This window comes from Indicator indicator, chromosome 8 (assembly GCF_027791375.1).
Source record: "Indicator indicator isolate 239-I01 chromosome 8, UM_Iind_1.1, whole genome shotgun sequence".
Lineage (NCBI taxonomy): Eukaryota > Metazoa > Chordata > Aves > Piciformes > Indicatoridae > Indicator > Indicator indicator.
In genome coordinates, this window is record NC_072017.1 from 29358160 (window position 1) to 29378889 (window position 20730).

The following is a 20730-nucleotide window of genomic DNA, read 5'->3' on the forward strand; positions in this document are numbered from 1 at the left end:
AAATCAAAATCCCACTCCATTCTCCCCCCAAAAAACAGCAAACGAACCCAAACAATAAAACCAAACCCAAAGCAAACAGAAATAATCAAAAGCACAAAAAGCAACCCAAGTAAACAACAGAACAAATCCCCAAACTGCATGGCTGTGTTATCTGTTAAATAAACTGCTTTAAAAGGCCTGGTGCAGGTGGGGATGCTTTGGAAAAATGGGTGTAGGCATCCTAAATAGGAAGAATCATTTAGTTGACAGTAGTTCATGAGAAATTAATTTTATTTCTTTAAAAATCTGTCTCTGAGGCTGAGCATCAGAATTTAGTTTGCTTCTCAGGGGGAAAGAGGATTGAGAACTGTATTTTCCAGTAATAGGGTAAGATGATCACCAAAATGTATTTGGTTTTGTTTTGGGTTTTTTTTGAGGGATGAGCACCATGGAGTCTTTGAACTACAGGCAAGACCATCAACCAGATATATGAATGTCAATATGATACCATCCCTTTACAGTGAAGAGAGACATATTGGTTGAGAAACTCTGTCCCTAAGGGATGTGTAAAAGCTATTTCTAAAAGAAATATCAGAAAGCAAGGATAAGCTATGATCATTTAGTTCTGCCATAACTAAACTATTACCCTAATAAGTGAAAAATAAATCTTATGAGAATAAATCTTATGAATAAATCTGATGAAAAGCAACTGAAGGAGCTGGGGCTGTCTAGTGTGAAAAAGAGAAGACTGAGGAGAGATCTCATGGCTGTCTACAACTCCCTGAAAGGACATTGTGGAGAGGTTGGTGCTGGTTTCTTCTCCAAGGTAATTAGTGACAGAACAAGAGGGAACAGCCTCAAGCTGCAGCAGGGCAGGGTTAGACTGGAGAGTAGGAGGAATTTTTTCCCATCAAGAGTGGTCAGGCATTGAAATGTGCTGCCCAGGGAGGTGGTGGAGTCCCCAAGCCTGGCTGTGTTTGAAGGTGGTTTGGATGTGGTGCTTGGGGCTATGATTTAGGGGTGACCCTTGTAGAGTAGGGTTCTGGGTTGGACTTGGTGATCCTGAGGGTCTGTTCCAACCTGAATGTTTCTGTGATTCTGTGAAAAATTCAGATCTGCCTTTTTTTTTTCCTTTCGTTTTTTTGTATAGGATAGAATGAAGGAGAAGTGCCTAAAGCATTGTATTGCTTATATGACTAAATTATGGAAATACTGGTTCAAAATCTGGAAGGCAAATGAAGGCTGCAAAATAAACCACTCTTGTGGGCAGTGCCATGGTGAAAACTGCCTTCATTTCTGGCAATGATAAAATTTCCAGTTATATGAACCACCTTCCTATCTTAATCCTCCCACACCCCAGCCCCCAGAAGTGGGAGAAAGTAATCTTCTGATGAGAGTCTATTGCTTTTAATGCAATTATTGTTGTTTTGTGGTTCAGATTTTGTTTCCGCTTTTCAGTGAAACCCCAAATTTTATTTCCTTCTGAGCTAAATCCTTGGGATAGCATGTCTAAGCCTGGGAGGTTTCCACCTTCCTGGCAGAAGTGGCTACTGAAGTACAGAGGCTTAGAAATCAATCATAAAATTATATTTTACATGAATTAATTTTTGAAAACACATTATACACTTCTTTTAAAAGTGCCAAACCAAAATACCTGGTAAGAAAGAGACTGCAGGACAAAGTTGAACTACAGAGAAGCTATTGTGAGAGAAAGCTATCCCTTTTAAGAAACAACAAAGGCTGCACAGCATTTTGTGAGGTTGCTACTATAAGGGGGAAATCTGTTTATGTGGTGGTGTTCAGTTAAAAAACCCAAACCAAGACTGGCGTTAGAAAGCAGTTGTCTGTATAGTACTACAAATTCTGTCCCATAGAAAACAAAGCTTCTGAGAATGTGCTACAATATGAATGAAGACAGGATGAGAGAGTTGGGATGTTTAGCACAGAGATGAGAAGGCTCTGGGGAGACCTTAGAGCAGCTTTCCAGTTGTCTGAAGGGGGTCTGCAGGATTGCTGGAGAAGGACTTTTTACAAAAGCCTGTAGTGACTGGACAATTGCTAATGACTCCAGACTGGAAAGTTTAATTTCCACTAGACTTTAGGAAGAAATTCTTCACCATTAGAGTGGTGAGGAACTGGAATGGGTTGCCAAGAGAAGTTGTGGAGGCTCCAACCCTGGAATTGTTCAAAGTCAGGTTGCATGGGGTCTTGAGCAACCTGGTCTAGTAGAAAATGCCCCTGGCTGAGGGGTTGGAACTAGATGATTTTAAGGTCCCTTCCAACCTACACCATTCTAGGATTCTAGAAATGAAGTAGGTTTTCTGTTTGTTTGTGGTTTGATGTTTTTTTTTGTTTGTTTGGTTGGTTTTTTTTTTTTTGTGTTGGTTGTTGTTTTTTTTCTGCATGTCATATTTGGAACCTAGCTCACCAGGATATTTTATGTGAGCTAAGATCTGGCCGTGCTTCATTTCCAACAGGTGCCAAAGCATGTTAAAGAAACATCAGTATGAAAGAGTTTCTCAGGAGATTTGTCACAGTTCTTTTGTGACATCCTGAATTGCATAAATAATATTCGTTCAAGCATGCAAGAAGATGTTACTGGTTTTGCCCAGATTTTCCTTTTTTTGTTTTCTTTTTCTTTTTTTAAAAACTGAGTTATTGCAGTTAAGCATTCTGTTGTTTGAGGGCCATGAAAATGATCAGCAGGCTGGAACACCTCTGCTACAGGGACAGGCTGAGGGAGCTGGGGGTGTTCAGCCTGGAGAAGAGAAGGCTCCAGGGAGACTTAAGAGCAGCCTGTCAGGACCTGAAGGGGGCTACAAGAAGGCTGGAGAGAGACTGTTTGCAAAGGCCTGCAGGGACAGGACGAGGGACAAACTAGAGCACAGCAGATTTAGACTGCATGTTAGGAACAAGTTCTGCACCATGAGGGTGGTGGAAGACTGGAAGAGGTTGCCCAGGGAGGTGGTTGAGGCTCCTTCCCTGGAGATATTCAAGGTGAGGCTGGACAAGGCCCTGGGCAACCTGATCTAGGTGGGGATGTCCCTGCTGACTGCAGAGGGGGTCGGACTGAATGACCTTTGGAGGTCCCTTCCAAACCAGACTGTTCTGTGATTCTGTGTTTGTGCTGTGTCCAAAGCATAATCTTATGCCCATCGTTCACATTTGCATAAGAAGCATAAAGAGTTCACATGATTTTGAAGCTCCCTTTTTGGACAGGGGATGAAGTGATTAGCTGGATGTGCTAACCTGGCAGATTGCAACTGCACAGCACACTTGAGGAAATCAGAATTACTGTTCTTTGCAGAGCAGAATCCTGATACTACTGCTCAGTAACAAAGTCATGGATGGATAAAAAAACCATCTGTTTAAAGCACTCAGTTGAAACACAAGAGCAAACGTGTAGCAGAGTATATGAACTGTGTGACCTGTACTGCAGGGCAGTGTGGTAGGAATCACTGGTATAGAACACTGAATTTCTGGTGACTTCCTCTTTGAACTGCAAAATGAATGAAAATGTAAGAGCAAAGTGTGGTGAGAGGAGAGCAGTACAGCACAACTCTGTCTCTCCCTTTTGACCTTGAAAGTAGGGTTAAGACTGGTGCCATGTGGTACAGTGAGGGCTGTACTGCTCTGCTGCTGGTGTGACTGGGAAGTCCTAGATTTGTCTAGATAGAATCACATAATCATAGAATCACAGAATGGCCTGGGCCAGCTTCCGAAGGTGTTCCAGTCCAGCCTCCCTGCAGTCAGCAGGGACGTCCCCACCTAGATCAGGCTGCCCAGGGCCTTGTCCAGCCTCACTTTGAATATCTCTAGGGATGGAGCCTCAACCACCTCCCTGGGCAACCTCTTCCAGTCTTCCACCACCATCATGGTGCAGAACTTGTTCCTAACATCCAATCTAAATCTGCTCTGCTCTAGTTTGAAGCCACTGCCCCAGGTCCTGTCCCTGGAGGCCGCTGCAAACAGTCTCTCTCCATCCTTGTAGCCCCCTTCACCCTTTCAGGTACTGGCAGGCTGCTCTAAGGTCTCCCTGGAGCTTTCTCTTCTCCAGGCTGAACACCCCCAGATAATGTTGTGGAGTCCCAGCTACAGAAACTGACCCAGCTGGAGTGTTGGTGGCAGTGTGACTGCCTGGGGTTCAGACAGAGAAAGAAACAGAACTGTCCTGTGAGGCAGCAGTTGGAAGATCAAGCAGAAAATGAGTGGCATCACCTCCTCTCTGGGGGATTGCTGACCTTAACTTAAAAGTCTGGATGCACATTTAGGGTATAATGTAAAGCAAATGTATGCAGTTTGTCAGTTATTTTGTGATGGAGGAAACAGGTGCTCCCCTTGCTTGGGGGGGCGTGAAACAACCAAGTGAAGAGGATAGCAGGAGAATAACAGAGGTGCTATGTGATTGTACCAGTTAGAAGATAACTTCTGCAGTGAATTGAGTTCCATTTTTGTCTTCCCCTTGACTCCTTCAATAAGAACTTAAAAAAGAGGCACTTCAGCAGAAAACTGTCATGCCTGACCCTGAAACTCAAGTTGTTGTAATGAGGGGAGACCTTTGATTTTAAGGGTCACGTATCAGAAACTGAAGTCTAAAAGGAAGAGCAAAATCCTTCAGTGGCAGAGAAAAAGAACAAAGGTTATTAGTCATTCTATAGAAGGGAAAGGATGGACAAGGGAAAGGATGGACCAGGAAAAAAAGGTACAAATAAGGAAGGAATAGGACTGCTACCAGAAAACAGGAGATGGTCATCTCGAATCTAGTGTGTATGAAAAGAGGCATGAAGAGAAGAGGAGGTGAATTCAGCTGAATAGAGAATTTTCTGTCAGAAACTGGCAGTTTCAGGCTGATGCCTAGGAAATTTTCCACAGATCTTTAGTATAAAGTGGTAGAATGTAAATAAATTACCATTGGATGCACAAGAAAAATAATGGTAAGATCTAAATAACCCCTTTGGTCTGATTGCTAACATAAAGGTAGTTGTAGACAGCAATGAGGTCACCCCTGAGCCTCCTCTTCTCCAGGCTAAACACCCCCAGCTCCCTCAGCCTCTCCTCATAGGGCTTGTGCTTAAGGCCTCTCACCAGCCTCGTTGCCCTTCTCTGGACATGCTGCAGCAATTCAACATATTTCCTAAACTGAGGGGCCCAGAACTGGACACAGTACTCAAGGTGTGGCCTAACCAGTGCTGTGTCCAGGGGTACAATGACCTCCCTGCTCCTGCTGGCCACACTATTCCTGATGCAGGCCAGGATGCCATTGGCTCTCCTGGCCACCTGGACACACTGCTGGCTCATGTTCAGGCAGCTGTCGACCAGTACCCCCAGGTCCCTTTCCACCTGGCTGCTCTCCAACCACTCTGACCCCAGCCTGTAGCTCTGCATGGGGTTGTTGTGGCCAAAGTGCAGCACCTGGCACTTGGATTTGTTGAACATAAAGGCTACATTCCTTGTACAGTACAATGACTGTCAGTATCTTTTGCATGTACTTGGAAAATGATGACTTTTTACACAGTGATCAAAAAAATTGCCATCTATGTCATTACATTCATCAACTGAAATAAAAACATCAGTGCTATAAATGCACAACTAAGTTCCAGGATCCAAATGATTTGCTTTTATGAAATCAAACTCCTGTCATTGGGAAAGTTTCTGGATTAATTAAGAAAATGTTTGAAAGAAGAGGAGATACTTGTCTCTGTCTTAGTTTAGAGCAAGACAGAAGCTCTTTTACCTCTTCCAAAAGGGGCAAAAGAAAATCAGTCACCCAAAGGATTGGATAGGATTGGAAAGTTTAAATGGGAAGGCTATTCACAGCTACACAAAACAGTACAAAGGGTAGAAAATACACAGAATCCATAGTCTGGGCTTAACACAGAAGCTCCTTAAATCAAAGCTTCACACAAACCTCCCTCTCAACCAGGCCAACAAACCCAAGCCTTCATGCCTCCCACCCTGACCATGCCTGTCTATCTCACCACACCAAACCAATGTGACACAGCAAAAAAAAAATAAGCTCCAGGCCCCAATTAGGCTGCTCCAGGCCTAATTAGCAGCATTGCCCAGGCTGACACCCGGCTTCCCCTACAAGACATAACAGTCTGTGCATCCTTCCTGGGAGAAGAGAGGGAGGGAAAAGGGAAGAAAACTGAAACTGCAGTGAGTTTGATAGTTATGCAGAGCTTATGGGAGTGAAACACACTTTCCGGTTCACCTCCTGGACACTCTGGACCTCCTGGAGGTCTGTAACTTTGCAGTTCTCAAAGGCACCTAACCTCAAAACCATCACAGTCTCCCTTCTTGTTCTGGAATGATCCTGTGTGGTAATCTGTCAGGTAGTATGAAAAATACAAGGGCTGTTATGGATTGCTTTGGTATCGTGAACGTGAAAGCAAATTTAGTGGTCTGGTCAGAGCTATTCTGCTTTGACAAAACAGTACAAAGCTGCTGAACATTACCCATGAGCCTTGGTTAGATATGTAGAAATATTTGCAATATCATGTTAATGCATATTAATTTGTGTTGGCTTTGCCTTACTGAATTATATGTGATGTGCTTTGTGTTTCATTTTTAGCATCTCCATTGATGTAAGTGGGTAAGAGTAAAGAATCTAAATTCATGGTGAAAGGTATCTGCTTTAGTAATTTTTAAAGTTTAATTAATGGCAAAGCCCATACAGTGGCTTCCTCTGAGAGTGTGTTCACAAACAATTACAGTGCCTTTTGGTCCTCAATTAAGCAAATGATTGCATGGGGGGAAAAAAAAAGTCTTTACAGTGCATCTGAGAGCCTGGTGCAGTGACTGAAGCTTTTTCCTGAGTGACACCACTAAGTCTGCCTATGTCTCCTCAGGCATTTATTTAAGTTCCCTGTTCCCTTGTAATTCTCCATGCCCCACTTTCCCATACAGCCCCTAAGCATCCTTCTGCGCTCCGAAGTATTACCTGGCCTGAAGATGCTGTGCAGTGTGGCTGGGCTGAAAGCACTGTGCAGCTGTCTACCAGCTGCCCATCTGGCTGACTTGGAGCTTTAAGCTGGTGCTGAAGTCCCTTGCCAGCTTAAGCTCTTTGTATCCGTCCAGACAGTGTTTTTTCATGACACTTATATAAACTTTGCTTTTCTAACTCTGTTGCTTCGACTACTTAGTATTGACCACTGTAATAAAAAATCATTCCTGGGGAGTAGCTGGACAGGCATATGAGTTCAGGACAGACATAGTTGCCCTTTTCTGGGAGTGCTAATCCCAAACTGTGGGTTCTACCCAAAAGACTTGCCAAAATGTACAAAAAACTTATTGAATAACTGGCATCATGTCATGGGGGAGCGGGGGGACGACGATACACACATGACAACTCATGGGCAGCTGGGACTTGTTTTCGGTAATTCTAGGTGTGTTTACAGTGACACAGGGATCCTACATTGTTGATATCAGTGAATAAAACTACAGCAACTGATACATTTTCATTTATATGATTTAAAAAATGTATTTGTCCAACAAAAGATCAAATTCTGCCCTATGCAGCTGTTGCTGGGACAACTTGAAAATGATCCTCTCCTTGCCTTTGTACTCTGTGCTGCTAATGTCACAGTCATGGATCTCATTCCTCAGGACAGCGATCTGTGAAATTATTGTAAATACTTAGCTCTGTGAGGTTTAATTAATGCTAGAAGCCTTCAATAAACATCAGTTGCAATTTGGACTACGCCGAGTTAATGATTCCTGTGCTCTGCCTAATGCATGTGCTGTTAAATCTGTGTGCAAAGTGGGTGGCACTGATGTTAATCACATCCCACCAATGTCCCTGCCTGTAGGGGGAAAGGAAACTGCAAACCACCAGGAGCATTTGACAGGCAATGCACTTAAACATCTCCACTTGGAGACCTAAAGGGCAAAGTGCCTAACACTCAACACTGCTACAGATTTTCACAGTTCTGGTTGGTTGGATTTTGGTTGGGTTTTTTGTTTGTTTGTTTAATCAGAGTTTTTTCCTTTAATGCATAGTGATAATCTCAAAAAAAAGTTATTCTCACCCATCAAGCTGATGGGTGAGAAGCTGGACATGAGCAGGCAGGGTGAGCTTGCAGCCCAGAAGGACAATGGCAGCCTGGGCTGCATCAAAAGCAGCATTGCCAGAGATCCAGAGAGGTGATTCTCACAATTTTCTCTGGTGAGACCTCATCCTGAGTACTGCATCCAGCTCTGGAGCCCTTACACAGGAAGGACAGGGACCTGATGGAGCAGGTCCAGAGGAGGCCATGAAAATGATCAGGGGGTTGGAGCAGCTCTGCTACAAGGACAGGCTGAGGTAGCTGGGGGTGTTCAGCCTGGAGAAGAGAATGAGACCTAATGGAGAAGAGAAGAGGGAGACCTAATAGCAGCCTGCCAGCACCTGAAGAGGGCTACAGGAAGGCTGGAGAGAGACTGTTTGCAAAGGCCTGCAGGGACAGGACGAGGGACAATGGCTTCAAACTAGAGCAGAGCAGATTGAGATTGGATGTTAGGAACAAGTTCTGCACTATGAGGGTTGTGGAAGACTGGAAGAGGTTGCCCAGGGAGGTGGTTGAGGCTCCTTCCCTGGAGATATTCAAGGTGGTGAGGCTCAATGAGGCCCTGGACAACTTGATCTAGTTGGGGATGTCCCTGCTGACTGCAGAGGGGGTTGGACTGGGTGACATTTGGAGGTCCTTTCTGGCCTTGTGCATTCTGTGATTCTGTGAAAGAAACAACCTTCCCAACCAGATGTTTTGGAACAGACTGTGAGATTCTGTTTGTGTAGCCATGCAGAACCTAGCAGCATTTAAAATCATGTACACTATGAAATTGATAAATGTAGTTGCTTTCAAAACGGATAAAGGAAGAAAACATCCATGGTTCTAAACTATGAGCTTCCTTTGTTTACCAAACCTGATAGATTTGTGTTCATCCTGATGTTAGTTTTGGTTTTGTCAGTAGAAACCTGCCAGCTGAATCATGAACACACCAATGACAGGCAATGTTATGGCAGTATGGTATAAGGAAAATAGAAGTGCAGGAATATTCCATCTGATCCATTTTCCCCTAATCTGGGTTCTTGGGACAGTTAGTCCTTGCTACACTATGAGAAAGGTAGTGTGCTTCTTCCACAAGGCAAATACTTGAAATAAATATATTTATATCCTTGTTTAAGGTTTAGGATAGCAATTTTATCAAGAAGGTGTTTCTCAAAAGCCCAAACACTGTTTTGCTTGGCTTATAATTGGTTTACTTAGAGACCACAGAGGTTGGATCTTTTTCATTGAATGTTTTTAGACTTTGCAGTAACTAATTGTTAAAGTATTGTAACCTTCTTGGAGACAGGCTTGTCTTAGTCTTTCTTGATTTGCTCCTGGATACTGTGTCCTGATCAAATCAAATCAGAAGGGACATCAGCTTTCATTCCAGATACCGTACTTACTATGTGCGTAGGACTTTGCCTTTGTGTTTAACAAAGCAGAAGGATTTGTCATGTAATAACTGAAAAGTTGTTTCAGTTTGCATAAGAGCCCTGTGTGAAAAAAGGGATATGTTCACTGAAATTCCACATTGCTCTTGTTCTTTGTCAGAGGTAGTGATTGGCAGAACTCTGACTCTCAGTGAAACCTCTCTCTCTTTCTGCATACTTGAGTGCATTCCCACTAAGTTCTTCCTAGTTGTTCTTCTGAGCGATGAGCAAGTCCCCCTGGGGATGATTGCACCCATTGGCCAGCATGGCTCCAGAGTAATGCCTCTAAATTTGTTGTGGCCTCTTACCGCCTTCGTTCTTAGTGCTCTCAGTTGAGTGTTGATCTGTGCTGTAGCTGCTTTCTTATCCTGCACCCCAGAGACTGCTGTGCTTTTTGCTGGGCTTCACAAAGCAGTTTCAAGTGTTGTGTGCTTCAGCTGTACTATAGCTGATCACTAGAGCTGTGCTGTGTGTGTCATGTTTTCTTCCCAGATTGAGACTCAGACCAACAGGGCCTCTTTTTGTATGGGAAGTGCTGTGATATAGTCAGTTCTGGAGCTTGTTGTAGTCTGTAAATTAGCTAGAATATGCTGGAGAGCAATTTTTTGTGTTACTTGTTATCCCTTTACTCTCAATTCCTAACTGCTGCTGTTGATTTAGTGTAATCCCAAAGCACATCTGAATTAAAAGACTTTGCATTTTTATCAGTCTTCTGAATAAAAGCTTTTCTCCCTCAGTTCTGTGGCAAAGACAAGTTTTTACTGGCAGTGGAGTAAATGCCTGCAAGCCATTGCCTGTGAGCTGTGAATCTGACTGCAGTGCCGATGCTGACAACTGTAGGTTCTTTGGAATGTGTGCTGAGGGAAACCCCAAGGGAAACAGATTCCACTTCTTAAAGTTGTACAGTGATCTGCACAAACTAGAGGAACGAGAGGTTGAGTCTTCTGAGTATGAAGACATTTGAAGGCAAAAAAGGTCAGGATGTTTGTGTGTGTTTGTTTCAGTCTGAGTAAGAATCAAGCTGAGACAGCTGTCAGAGAAAAAAAACCTCTTCAATATGTTATCGGCTAGACAAAACAGATTCCTTAGTGGTGAAAGCCACAGACTTCTGATCCCTCCAAGCCCCCTGGCATGGTAAGCTTTGCTGCTTGATTTAGTGTAACCATCCAAGGTAATTTTCAAGCGTTCTGTTTTGGAATTTGCAGTTACACAGAGCACCACAAGTGGTCACCATGCTGTCACAGATAGGGAACTGGGTAAGAGAATGGGTGCAGAAAAATGACATCTGCCAGTTCACAGCCAAAACCACGACAATTTTAGTGCTCTTCAGAGAAGGAATAGTGAGAAAAGCCAGTGGTATGTTTCAGGATACTAATTCCCTAAATAGCAGTAGGCTGGTTGTAAGTGACTACACTTTTTTTCTAGTAACCATTTTTCACGGGTGAAGACTTAAGACCATTTGCACTTACTGTTTTATCCTCCATTGATCTGTTTTATCTGTAATGCTTTTAAACATGGGTGATCAGCTTATTTTCTTACTTCAGCACTTCTGGGTGACTCACTACTAATGTTGTAATAAAATAAATATATAAACAACAGCACTCGTGTTAGAGGTAGTTTGAGATATAAACTACAGGTGAAATTTTTCTCATGTGAGTGAAGAGGTTTACTGATCATGGTCTAATGCTTTTTCACTAGGGCTGTTGAAGCTTCAGTTAAGAAACTCAGTAATCTAAGCAGCTGCAAAGGATGGAGAAAATGTCCTTCCACAGTCCTCAGTTTTTCTCTCTCCCCCCAACACACACAATCTTGCACACACAACTGCATATGTGAGAGGGAGGAGTCACCATGAATGTTGGTGGCAGTGTTGCTGTGAGTTCTCTGACTTACAAGTCACCAACAACTCTTGCCTTTTTGCTAATTAGGATGGACCCAGGCACTTAGAATTTTTCGTTCTCTTAGCTGTCACCTTTCTGGGTGCACTCCTAAGCCTTTTATCTTAATGAGAGGGAATAACAACATGTTTATGCTCTGTCTTTAAAAAGTCACCTAGATGTCATCCTAGAAATCTAAGAATATTTTAAAATCACAGAATCTCAGAATATTAGGGGTTGGAAGGGACCTTGAAAGCTCATCCGGTCCAACCTCCCTGCCAGAGCAGGACCACCTAGAGTAGATCACACAGGCACACATCCAGGGGGTTTTATTTGGTCCCCTCTAGGTCTTTAGAGGGGCAGAGACACCTGTTCTGTTTAACCTTAGAAGAAGACATATAAGGAAGGATCTATTTGCAGTATTTATACCACCTAATATCTTATAAAGAAGGAGATACATGCAGTGAAAGAAGAGAAACCAGGAGGGTGGGACAACTTAATCTTCTGTGATCCTGTGAAATGTATGAAAAGAAAAAGAAAGGACCTCAGACTGTGTTCTGACTTTCTCAAAGTCCTTACATTTCCACACAGAGTTATGAAAAAGATTTTGGAAGTTTCTTGGTAATTGAGGAAAAGATGATAGGGTGCAGCATATGCTTTTAGTGGCATGAAGACTGAGCCACGTATGGGAAAAGTCACTAACAAACCCTCTGAAAGTAGGTAACTTTGGTGTTTCAGCAGGAAGGTCTCAAGGAAGTTTCAATACTTGGAAAAAATGGTTTAAAATGTTAGTTTATCATAGTAACTGTCTCTAGGAGTGATGACAGCTGAAGGCTGCTGTGGGTCTATATGTCCAGGTAACATTTCTTCGTTATGAATTAATGTGCTACTTGCTTGCAGAGATCTTTTATTTGATTGATTTCCTATAATTGAGAAAAAGGGGACAGGTTTTTAGTTCCAAAAGTCTTTTTCCAGTATCTGGACACCTGGAAGCTTGTCAGTCTTTCCCATTTGTATTACTTGGCTTAATAAGAAGCAAATAAAAAGGATTGACTTCTTTTTCAGACTGCCTCTTACTTAGTGCCATAAGCTGTGGCATTCTTCTTCAGAAACTCCTAGCAGAGGGCTTGGCTCAGTACCCTCTGCACTGGATAAAAAACTGGCTGCTGGCCAGGCCCAAAGAGTGGTGAGGAATGGAGTTAAGTCTGCCTGGTTAACAGTCACCAGTGGTGTCCCCCAGGGTTCAATATTGGGGCCTGTATTCCTCAATATCTTTGTCAATGATCTGGATGAGGGCATTGAGGCACCCCCAGTAAGTCTGCAGATGACACCAAGCTGGGTGGCTGTGTCCATCTGCTAGAGGGTAGGGAGGCTTTGCAGAGGGATCTGGACAAGTGCAACCCATGGGCCAAAGCTAATTGTATGAAGTTCAACCAGGCCAAGGGCCAGGTTCTGCACCTGGGTCACAACAACCCAATGGGGAGCTACAGACTTGGAGATGTGTGGTTAGAACGTTGTGACTCAGACATGGGGGTATTGGTTGATGATTAAACGTGAGCCAGCAGTGTCCAGGTGGCCAAGAAAGCCAATGGCATCCTGGCTGGGATCAGAGCCAGGGTGGGCAGCAGGGACAGGAGGTGACCATCCCCCTGTGCTCAGCACTGGGGAGGCCACACCTCGAGTGCTGTATTCAGCTCTGGGCCCCTCACTCCAGGAAGGACATTGAGGGGCTGGAGAGTGTCCAGAGAAGGGCAATGAGCTTGGAGAAGTGCCTGGAGCACCTGGGCTAGAGGAGGGGCTGAGGGAGCTGGGGGTGTTCAGGCTGGAGAAGAGGAGGCTGAGGAGAGACCTCATTGCTCTCTGCAGCTCCCTGAAGGGAGGTTGGAGTGAGGAGGGGGAAGCCTCTGCTCCTTGGTAGCAAGAGACAGGAGCAGAGGAAATGGTTTCAAGCTGCACCAGGAGTGGTTCGGGCTGGATGCTAGGAAATTTTTCTTTGCAGAGAGGGTTCTCAGCCATTGGAATGGTCTGCCCACGGCAGTGCTGGAGTGACCATCCCTGGAAGTGTTTAAGCAGCCTGTAGGCTTGGCAGTTAGGTTGACCCTTCAGTTCTGGGATGAAAGTTGGACTGGATGACCTTTGAGATCTCTTCCAACCAAGTGTTTTCTGTGATTCTGTTTTCTGTGTTTCTTAGCAGAGCTGCTGGGTTAATGTCTATTCCAATGCCAAAGATCAAAGGAACTGTGAGGACTCGGACACGTCAAACAGCATAAGCAGAAATCAGTACAATGCTGAAGAAGTGTTTGGGTTTTGTGTTTGCATCAGGCAAGGGGCAAGTGGTCTCAGCGTTGTGGTCTGTGGTGGGGTTAGTGCGTTCCTGGATGTCTCTTAGGAAGCGATGGTTTCTGTGTGGTTGGAAGGGTGCTGGTGTTTGCAACATCACTGCTGCTGCTCTCTGCTTTTTGCCTCTACCTGCCCTGGAAGATTGCTTTTGCAACATAGTGAAACAGTGTCATTCTTGTGGGCCCCATTCTCCCACAGAGTCAGACTTTCCACGTCCAGTGTTTAAAGAGAAAAGTAAATTGATAAAAGGAAATAACAATAAGGAAAATTAACCTTCCAGAAAGCATAGTGCCATAATAAATTTCTCTCTGAACATCTCTCCATGCTTGGGTTTTGAACTAATCTGGATATTTGCAACTTCAAAGCCCAGTGAGAAAAGACACGACTCACCTGTGATGTGGTTTTGTGTTTTACAGGAAAAGGCTCAGTGCTTTCAGAAGGCTCTGTCATCCCAAGCAGATAAATCCACGCAGACAGAACTGGTGGGCCATGATGTAAGTAGCTGTATTGAGCAGTGGGTTTTATTGTCTTTGTGGGTGTGCAGACTGCCTTCAGCCCCTGTGCCTCTGCTGCCCTTGTGTCCATGCATTGATTTCTTGGGAGTTACTGCAACATCATTCATCCTTTGCTCTTAAATAGTTCTAAGACACCTTCTGAGGCATGAGAAGATAATTGCAGCTACCTGCCAGCATACCAATTCCCTACTAATTTTGTCCTCTTATGAAGAGCTGAGGTTTAGCATAAGTGGCTGTGGGAGTATGCATTAGTGGATTGTAATTTTTTTTGTTGTTTTTCAGTATTCATTTGCACACTTATTGGCAGTTTAATGAGATTATTATGTTTCTAATCACCATATGCTGTCCAATCCAAATTTGAATTTTGTAAGACAGTTTTGCCAAGTAATGTTAAAATCCTGCTTCCTGAAGAGCATCTGTCAGACTGTCTGCTAGAAAGTGAATGAACAGTTTGTACCCTCATGCAAGAACATGGTTAAGAAAGATTCCTTAACTCTATATTTTTTCCCCTTTTTTTTATGAAAATGTTGTCTGTGAGACATTGGTTGAATATGTGCAAGAGATTCACTTGTTTAGATGAACCTCCTTAAGTAATCTTTGATTCAGAATGCCATAATGTGGAATATTTGGCATAGTTCTCTTTCGTGATTTGAGCAAAATCTAAGAATGCTTCTTAGCAGAGACTGTTGTGCAATACAGGACTGTGGTTCTGCATTGCTCTCAATCAACATGCTGCTTCACATGGATAAAAGAAACACTGGAATTAAAGCAGCTTCTCAACCATTCCTTTCAGGGTGGTTGGGTCAAAGGAGCAGGAAAGTTTTGTCTTCTGAAGATAGAAATATAAAAATTGTATATTTTAATCTGTAAAGTTCATGAAGCAAATAGCACCTTGGTGTTTTTTCCACACTGTCTTTTAAACTGATGCAAGCCAGGAGTACTAACCTCTGTAAAAAAATGTAAATCACTTTTTATAATTACAACCAATTATAATTAGCACTTTTTAATATACTAATCAGAACTTGTGGATTGTCTGGGTTGTTGTAGGGGTTTGGTGGGTTTTTTTGGGGTAAGGGTTGTAGAGGTTTTTTGTTTGGTTTATGGGGTTTTTTTGTTTGTTTCCTTTAATTTAGTTTTGGTTTTGTTTTTAATTTTTTGTTTGGTTTGTTTTGGTTTGTTTGTTGGGTTGGTTTTGGGTTTTTTTTAATACTTCTTTTTTATTTAGGGCAACTAAGTCAATACTTAGTGCACTAATTTCTGGTATAAACCTTTATTTCCCACTGTGCCTAAGAATTGTTGTCTGTTAGAATTTACGGAAATTCTGAGGTTTATATATTAATGGTGAGAATCCCATCATATTCTTTTAACAGATAAAATATTTGTGTATGTTACAGTGCTATGTCCCTTGCATCTGGGACTAATCATCAACTACTTTACTACATGTTAAATGTTAAATAGAGGTCTTCCACTAAAAGTGAGAATAAGCAATTTGTAGGTTTGGTTTGAGTTTTGTTGGTTTTGTCTTTGTTTTGGTTTTGTTAATTTTGGGGGGTTTTGGTTGGTGGTGGTTGGGAGGTTTTTGTATTTTGTTTTGGGTTTGTTGGAGGATTTTTGTTTAGTTTGTTTTGGTTTGGTTTGTCGTTGTTGTTGTTGTTTTGTAACTAGATGTGATTTATGCACTTGGCAATTGCCACCCAAGAGGAATATATGGTATATCAGGCTGCAGAGATCCATGCTGTAAATGCAGTTATTTTTTTTTTATCCTTTTCCCAGTCTGTGTTCCCATGTAGTTTGTGGAGAGGAGGAGGTCTTCTGTCAGTAAAATTGATGATTGCTGATTCTGCAATAAAATTAGAACCCCTTCCTCCCCACCCAGCAGAGTTTTCTGGCTCAGATCTGAGTATTAAAAATAAATCCAGCAATTAAAAAAAATCTTTTCTTTAGCAATATTTTTTTCAATGTTAGTGGATACATTTTTCAACTTTCCCTGGTAAAATGTTTCTCCCATGTCACAGCTGCAGTCGTGTCTTGTCTTGTATAGGGTGATGCAATTCAAGAGCAGCACATCCACCTGTATTTGTCTTGTGCAGCTTAGTTGTGAAAATGCATTGCAAGGAATTGATTTCAGAGGAAGCTGAACTAATCTACAGGAATGAGTCATGCTTACTGTGATCATCACAAAGGGAGCTGCAAATAAATAGTTAACACTTCTCATAATATTGTTATAAAAATCTGGTTATTTATTAGCCTGTTTGGTCATTTATTAGTTTTTCTTCAAAGGATAGCTATTACAGATAATGAGAGGTTCCACTGTGTTCCTGTTGACACCAAGTGAAAATTACCTTTGTATTATTTGCTTTTCTATGAGATTTTAAAGAGCAAGTTGTAACCCTGTCAAGTAGCATCTGCACATCCTTTTATTGAGGAGGTGCATAAGTGTGTGTAACTACAAGAATGTTCTGCTGATGTGAAATTGGATTAAATAGAAAAATACAAAACAGATCAGAGAATGTCAGATGGCATTTTAACCCCATTAGTCATGCATTCTGAGAATAGCATGCACTGAATGCTTCAGATATCTAGTTTAACAGGGCAGCAGAAAAAATAAGTTAATTCTATTGTCACTACAAATTTGCTGCTATAATTCCAAACACACACACACACACACACAAAGCAGTTTGGCCTCTATAAGAAAGCAATACTGTTTTTTGTTTGACTTCTGGACAATGTCTACAGTGGCTGAGAGTCTGTTCTTCAGCCTTGGAGTTCATTTAGTTCTCTTTAAAAGTAAGTGGGAGTTCTGACTTTGGTGAGGAGTGATTGCTTTTGTCCAGAGGGTGTATAGTAATGAAAAAAGGCTGTAGAGGTAGGTCTATATTTAGGAAGGAATGGGTGAAGAAGGTAGAAGTGCAATGTCTCGAAGTGAAGACATGTTCTTGTCTTTGTGGAGCTGCTCTGGAAATGTTCAAACAGTGCTGACTGACAGTTTCAAGAGTTATTTGAGAGGTTATGGAAATAAATATGGGATATTTTGTGTTAGCAAATATAACCTAATGACAGTCAGGTCCTGGCTGTCAAAATGATCAGCAGAGCTTGGACAATGAGGTCTCCTGCAATACCAGTAAATTGTTGCCTAATACTTGTAATAAATTTCTCTGTTTTCCCCAGTGCTGTGCACTGCAGTTTGTCAACTGCAATTGCTTTAGAGTACTGTATTAGCAAACAAGTGGAAACTAAAGTCTGTGAAGTAAAGATGAGTTTCTCATAATGAGCTGTTTGAACTGGAAAGCACACTGCTTAATCTCTCTTCCATATTAAAACAATCTAATAGAAAATTTAATTATGGAATTAAAACATGAAGTTTAAAATAGGTTCTGGTAGAGGAAGAAGGTCTTCTACAATAAGAAATGCTACGGTTTCCTGAAGTGATTAACATGACCACTCTGGGACTTGACTAAATTGAAAGTAAAATACCAAGCCAGCTGATTTATGTATTCGAGGGAAGACACTAGAAAGTATTGCAGCTTACTGCTTCCTACTGCAGGATATTGAGACCTCCATGCTATGACAGTCCTAGATCTATATTCTGTTTTCCAGTCTATTTACTGAGAATCATGTGAAGCATATTGGGAGTTTCGCAGTAAGAGCCATATGCACAACAGATTGATGTGGGACACTGCTAAATAATAAATGATTGAAGTGTCTTAAGAGGTGCCAATTTAATCTCCTTTACCTTCCCTGGTTTGCAAAGCCTGATTTTATTGAGAGATTAAGGAATAATTTCTTCTATTTTGATCAGGTTACTAAAATGTGCTAGAAAATGAATAGAGATTGTTGGGACTGATTCAACAAGATCATGTTGAGCAATACAGATCTAGTAGTGGCTGCTAGCTAACCAAATAGTCCAAAGCATCAGGCAGGCATTTCACATGCTTTGCAGCATACACCGTTGTTAATGAGTTTTCATTAAAGTGTGTCTCAAAAGCCGGATAAAAACATCACAGGGCAGTTCTGTATTGCTGTCACCAGAAGAAGTTCAACTTGGAGTTGCTTCTTCAGTCCCTGGATGAAAACAATTTGTTCTTAGTTTTATTCGACATGGAACAGGGATTCCTAAGAGCTCCCATGATTCCTACAATGCATTTTCTGAGCTTGCCTTGAGCTGACACTATAGGTTTCACGTCAAACCTGCTGTTCCATTTGTTCTTTGCCATTCCCACTGAGAGTGAAGCTGACAGAAATAGGTTTTGGACTGGTGCTCTTCTCATTCTACATTTCATGAGACCCCTTTGGAGTTTAGTGGTCATTACATTTGGTATTAAGCTTGTAGAGTTCCAGATAACAAACTTGTGTGGCATTGCTTCCCAAGCTGCTTGCTCTTTGGTTTGCAAAGCAACATACAGGATTCACCTTCACCTGGTGGTAGCCAGCGTTGCGTTCACAGCAGCGCTCGCCGATACCCCAGCAGGCACTGATTCTGAGCACCTCTACTAACCTGCAAGATTAACATTAATATATATCCTTACTAATACATTGTCAGGGTGTTTGTTTTGTAGCTTGCTTGTACAGTTGCTTGTGCAGTATGCTTCTGTTTACCTGTCAATGCCTAGGCACTGTTTTCTGCAGGGCCCCTGTGTGTCACTGGGAGGGAATGGAAGAGCTGGATGCTCAAACTGTTCCCATTTACCTTCCTTTTATGCTCACTGACAGCTGGCCAGCATGCTTAATAAACGCTCTGAGGGACTGTGTTGCACTGTGTCCTCTACTTTAGGAAGGCAGGAGAATAGAATACTAAAGTACTTAAATTTCTTGACCTTTGCAGTTAATCTGAATATATTTCTGGGCACAGTGTTGCACAGTTTGTTACAGTATGAAATTAGTTGCCTCCTGCTTCTGCCTTCTCACTCCCCATCGCCCTCGTCACCCCACCTTTGGAGGCTGATGTCCGCTTGCTATTGTATATTACTACTAGATGATTTTCTCAACTGATTTCTGATTTTATTTCTGAGCTCTTTTTCTAACATACACAGTGAAATAAAGCAAATTCATTTATAATATGCCTTTAAAAAAACCCCAACTTTATAAATCAAATCAGGAACTATTTCAGGCTTTGCTTTCCTTATACCTCTGAGCACCCATTCATGTCTAGATATCCAACTTGTTTTGGCATGCTAATTCCTTGCCCAAAATAATTTTCTCCTCTTATGTCCAGTTTCCTCCTTTTTTTTTTTTTTTAACATAATTTTAGAACACCATTTCAAACGTTATGTGTCCTTCTTGTGCAAATTCTGCTCAATTCTCATTGATTAATAGTGAAATACTATGCCAAAACTTTCTGGGGTTTAATGATGGTCTCCCACCAACCCTTACCAAGCATGATGCCTCATCTCAAACCATCAGACTGGCTGTTTGAATTCTGTTTTGCCAGGAAGTCAGGACCATGGACTGTTACATCTAGTACAGCTCTCTGTTGGGATAAACAGTTCAAGCTATTGGTGCTGAACTTGCTAGAGGGTGTGGTGCTGAGGGTGTGGTGCTATACAGAAAACCCAATCAGTTCTTCACATAAATGAATTTGAAAACTAACTGCATTCCAGAACTGAAACTGAGAGTTGCCTTGTGGAACAGACAGACTTCCACTAATCACTTGAATTCTGTGGGTGATCATCAACAGGTATCATGCATTTGATGTTGCCATGTTTAAGTAAAGAACAGTAACATTTCCATCCTGTTATGGTGCCCAGTTAGCATGGATGATCTTCAGTTTAGATTTGTGGAATTCAGGCTGGCATCTGACTGCTGGAATTAATAAACCAGAACTTAATGGAACACTGGAGTCTCTGTATCTTTAAAAAAGTTGTTTTCCTGTACTCTGCTTTACAATAAGTGTGATGTTTGTCTTGCCTGTGAAGTTTTCCATCTTTCTGCTTATTCTATATTTCCCTGTCGTAAGGTTCCTCTGCCTTTGTATCTGCAGTTGTGCTGTTTCCATCTTGCTTTTAAAATGCAATAAAATATGAGGTACTTGGAAACACTGATCAGATTTACTAACTGTTGCTTAGATGTCTTGGGATAGGGGAGAGAAGAAGGGAAAGTGGTAAAGGAGAGTGTTTATTATTACTACTCACATAGCTTACAAGTTCCTTTTTTTGAAGATAGTGCTTTTCCCACTTTTTCTGCTTTGCCTTCTCCTTGGAGTTCTCCAGAATTTCACTTTTTCACTTGAGCATACCACAGGATCACAGGATGTCAGGGGTTTGGAAGGGACCCAAAAGGATCATCGAGTTCAACCCCCATGTCAGAGCAGGACCGTATCCATCTAGACATTTTCTAATCTCTGTGGTATACTTATGAGTATGACTTAACAAAGTGTTATTGCCAGTAGTATATTTTCAGCATGTTATAATTACATTGCTTCATTGTAAAGATGCTACCAGGCAGTTCATGACATCTCTAAATACTCATTAAATGAGCAGTTATCTCTAGAACTAATAACATGTTTTTGCTGCATCCTCACTGACCTATTGCACTTAGGATAGAAAGAAGTGGAACACTGACAAAC

General features: G+C 42.0%; 1 protein-coding gene across 2 annotated transcripts in view; it reads left to right on the forward strand.

Annotated features, from left to right (window-relative positions):
• Nucleotides 1–20730, forward strand: part of CCSER1 (coiled-coil serine rich protein 1) — an 816857-nt gene that overhangs the window by 413052 nt on the left and 383075 nt on the right. Inside the window, exons 8-9 of one of the 2 annotated variants that reach the window (XM_054382973.1) lie at nt 14070–14135; nt 20146–20152. In XM_054382973.1, the coding sequence (XP_054238948.1) occupies nt 14070–14135; nt 20146–20152 (73 nt within the window). Of the gene's footprint in view, nt 1–14069; nt 14148–20145; nt 20153–20730 lie in introns of both variants that reach the window. The other variant, XM_054382972.1, reaches the window with a different exon arrangement.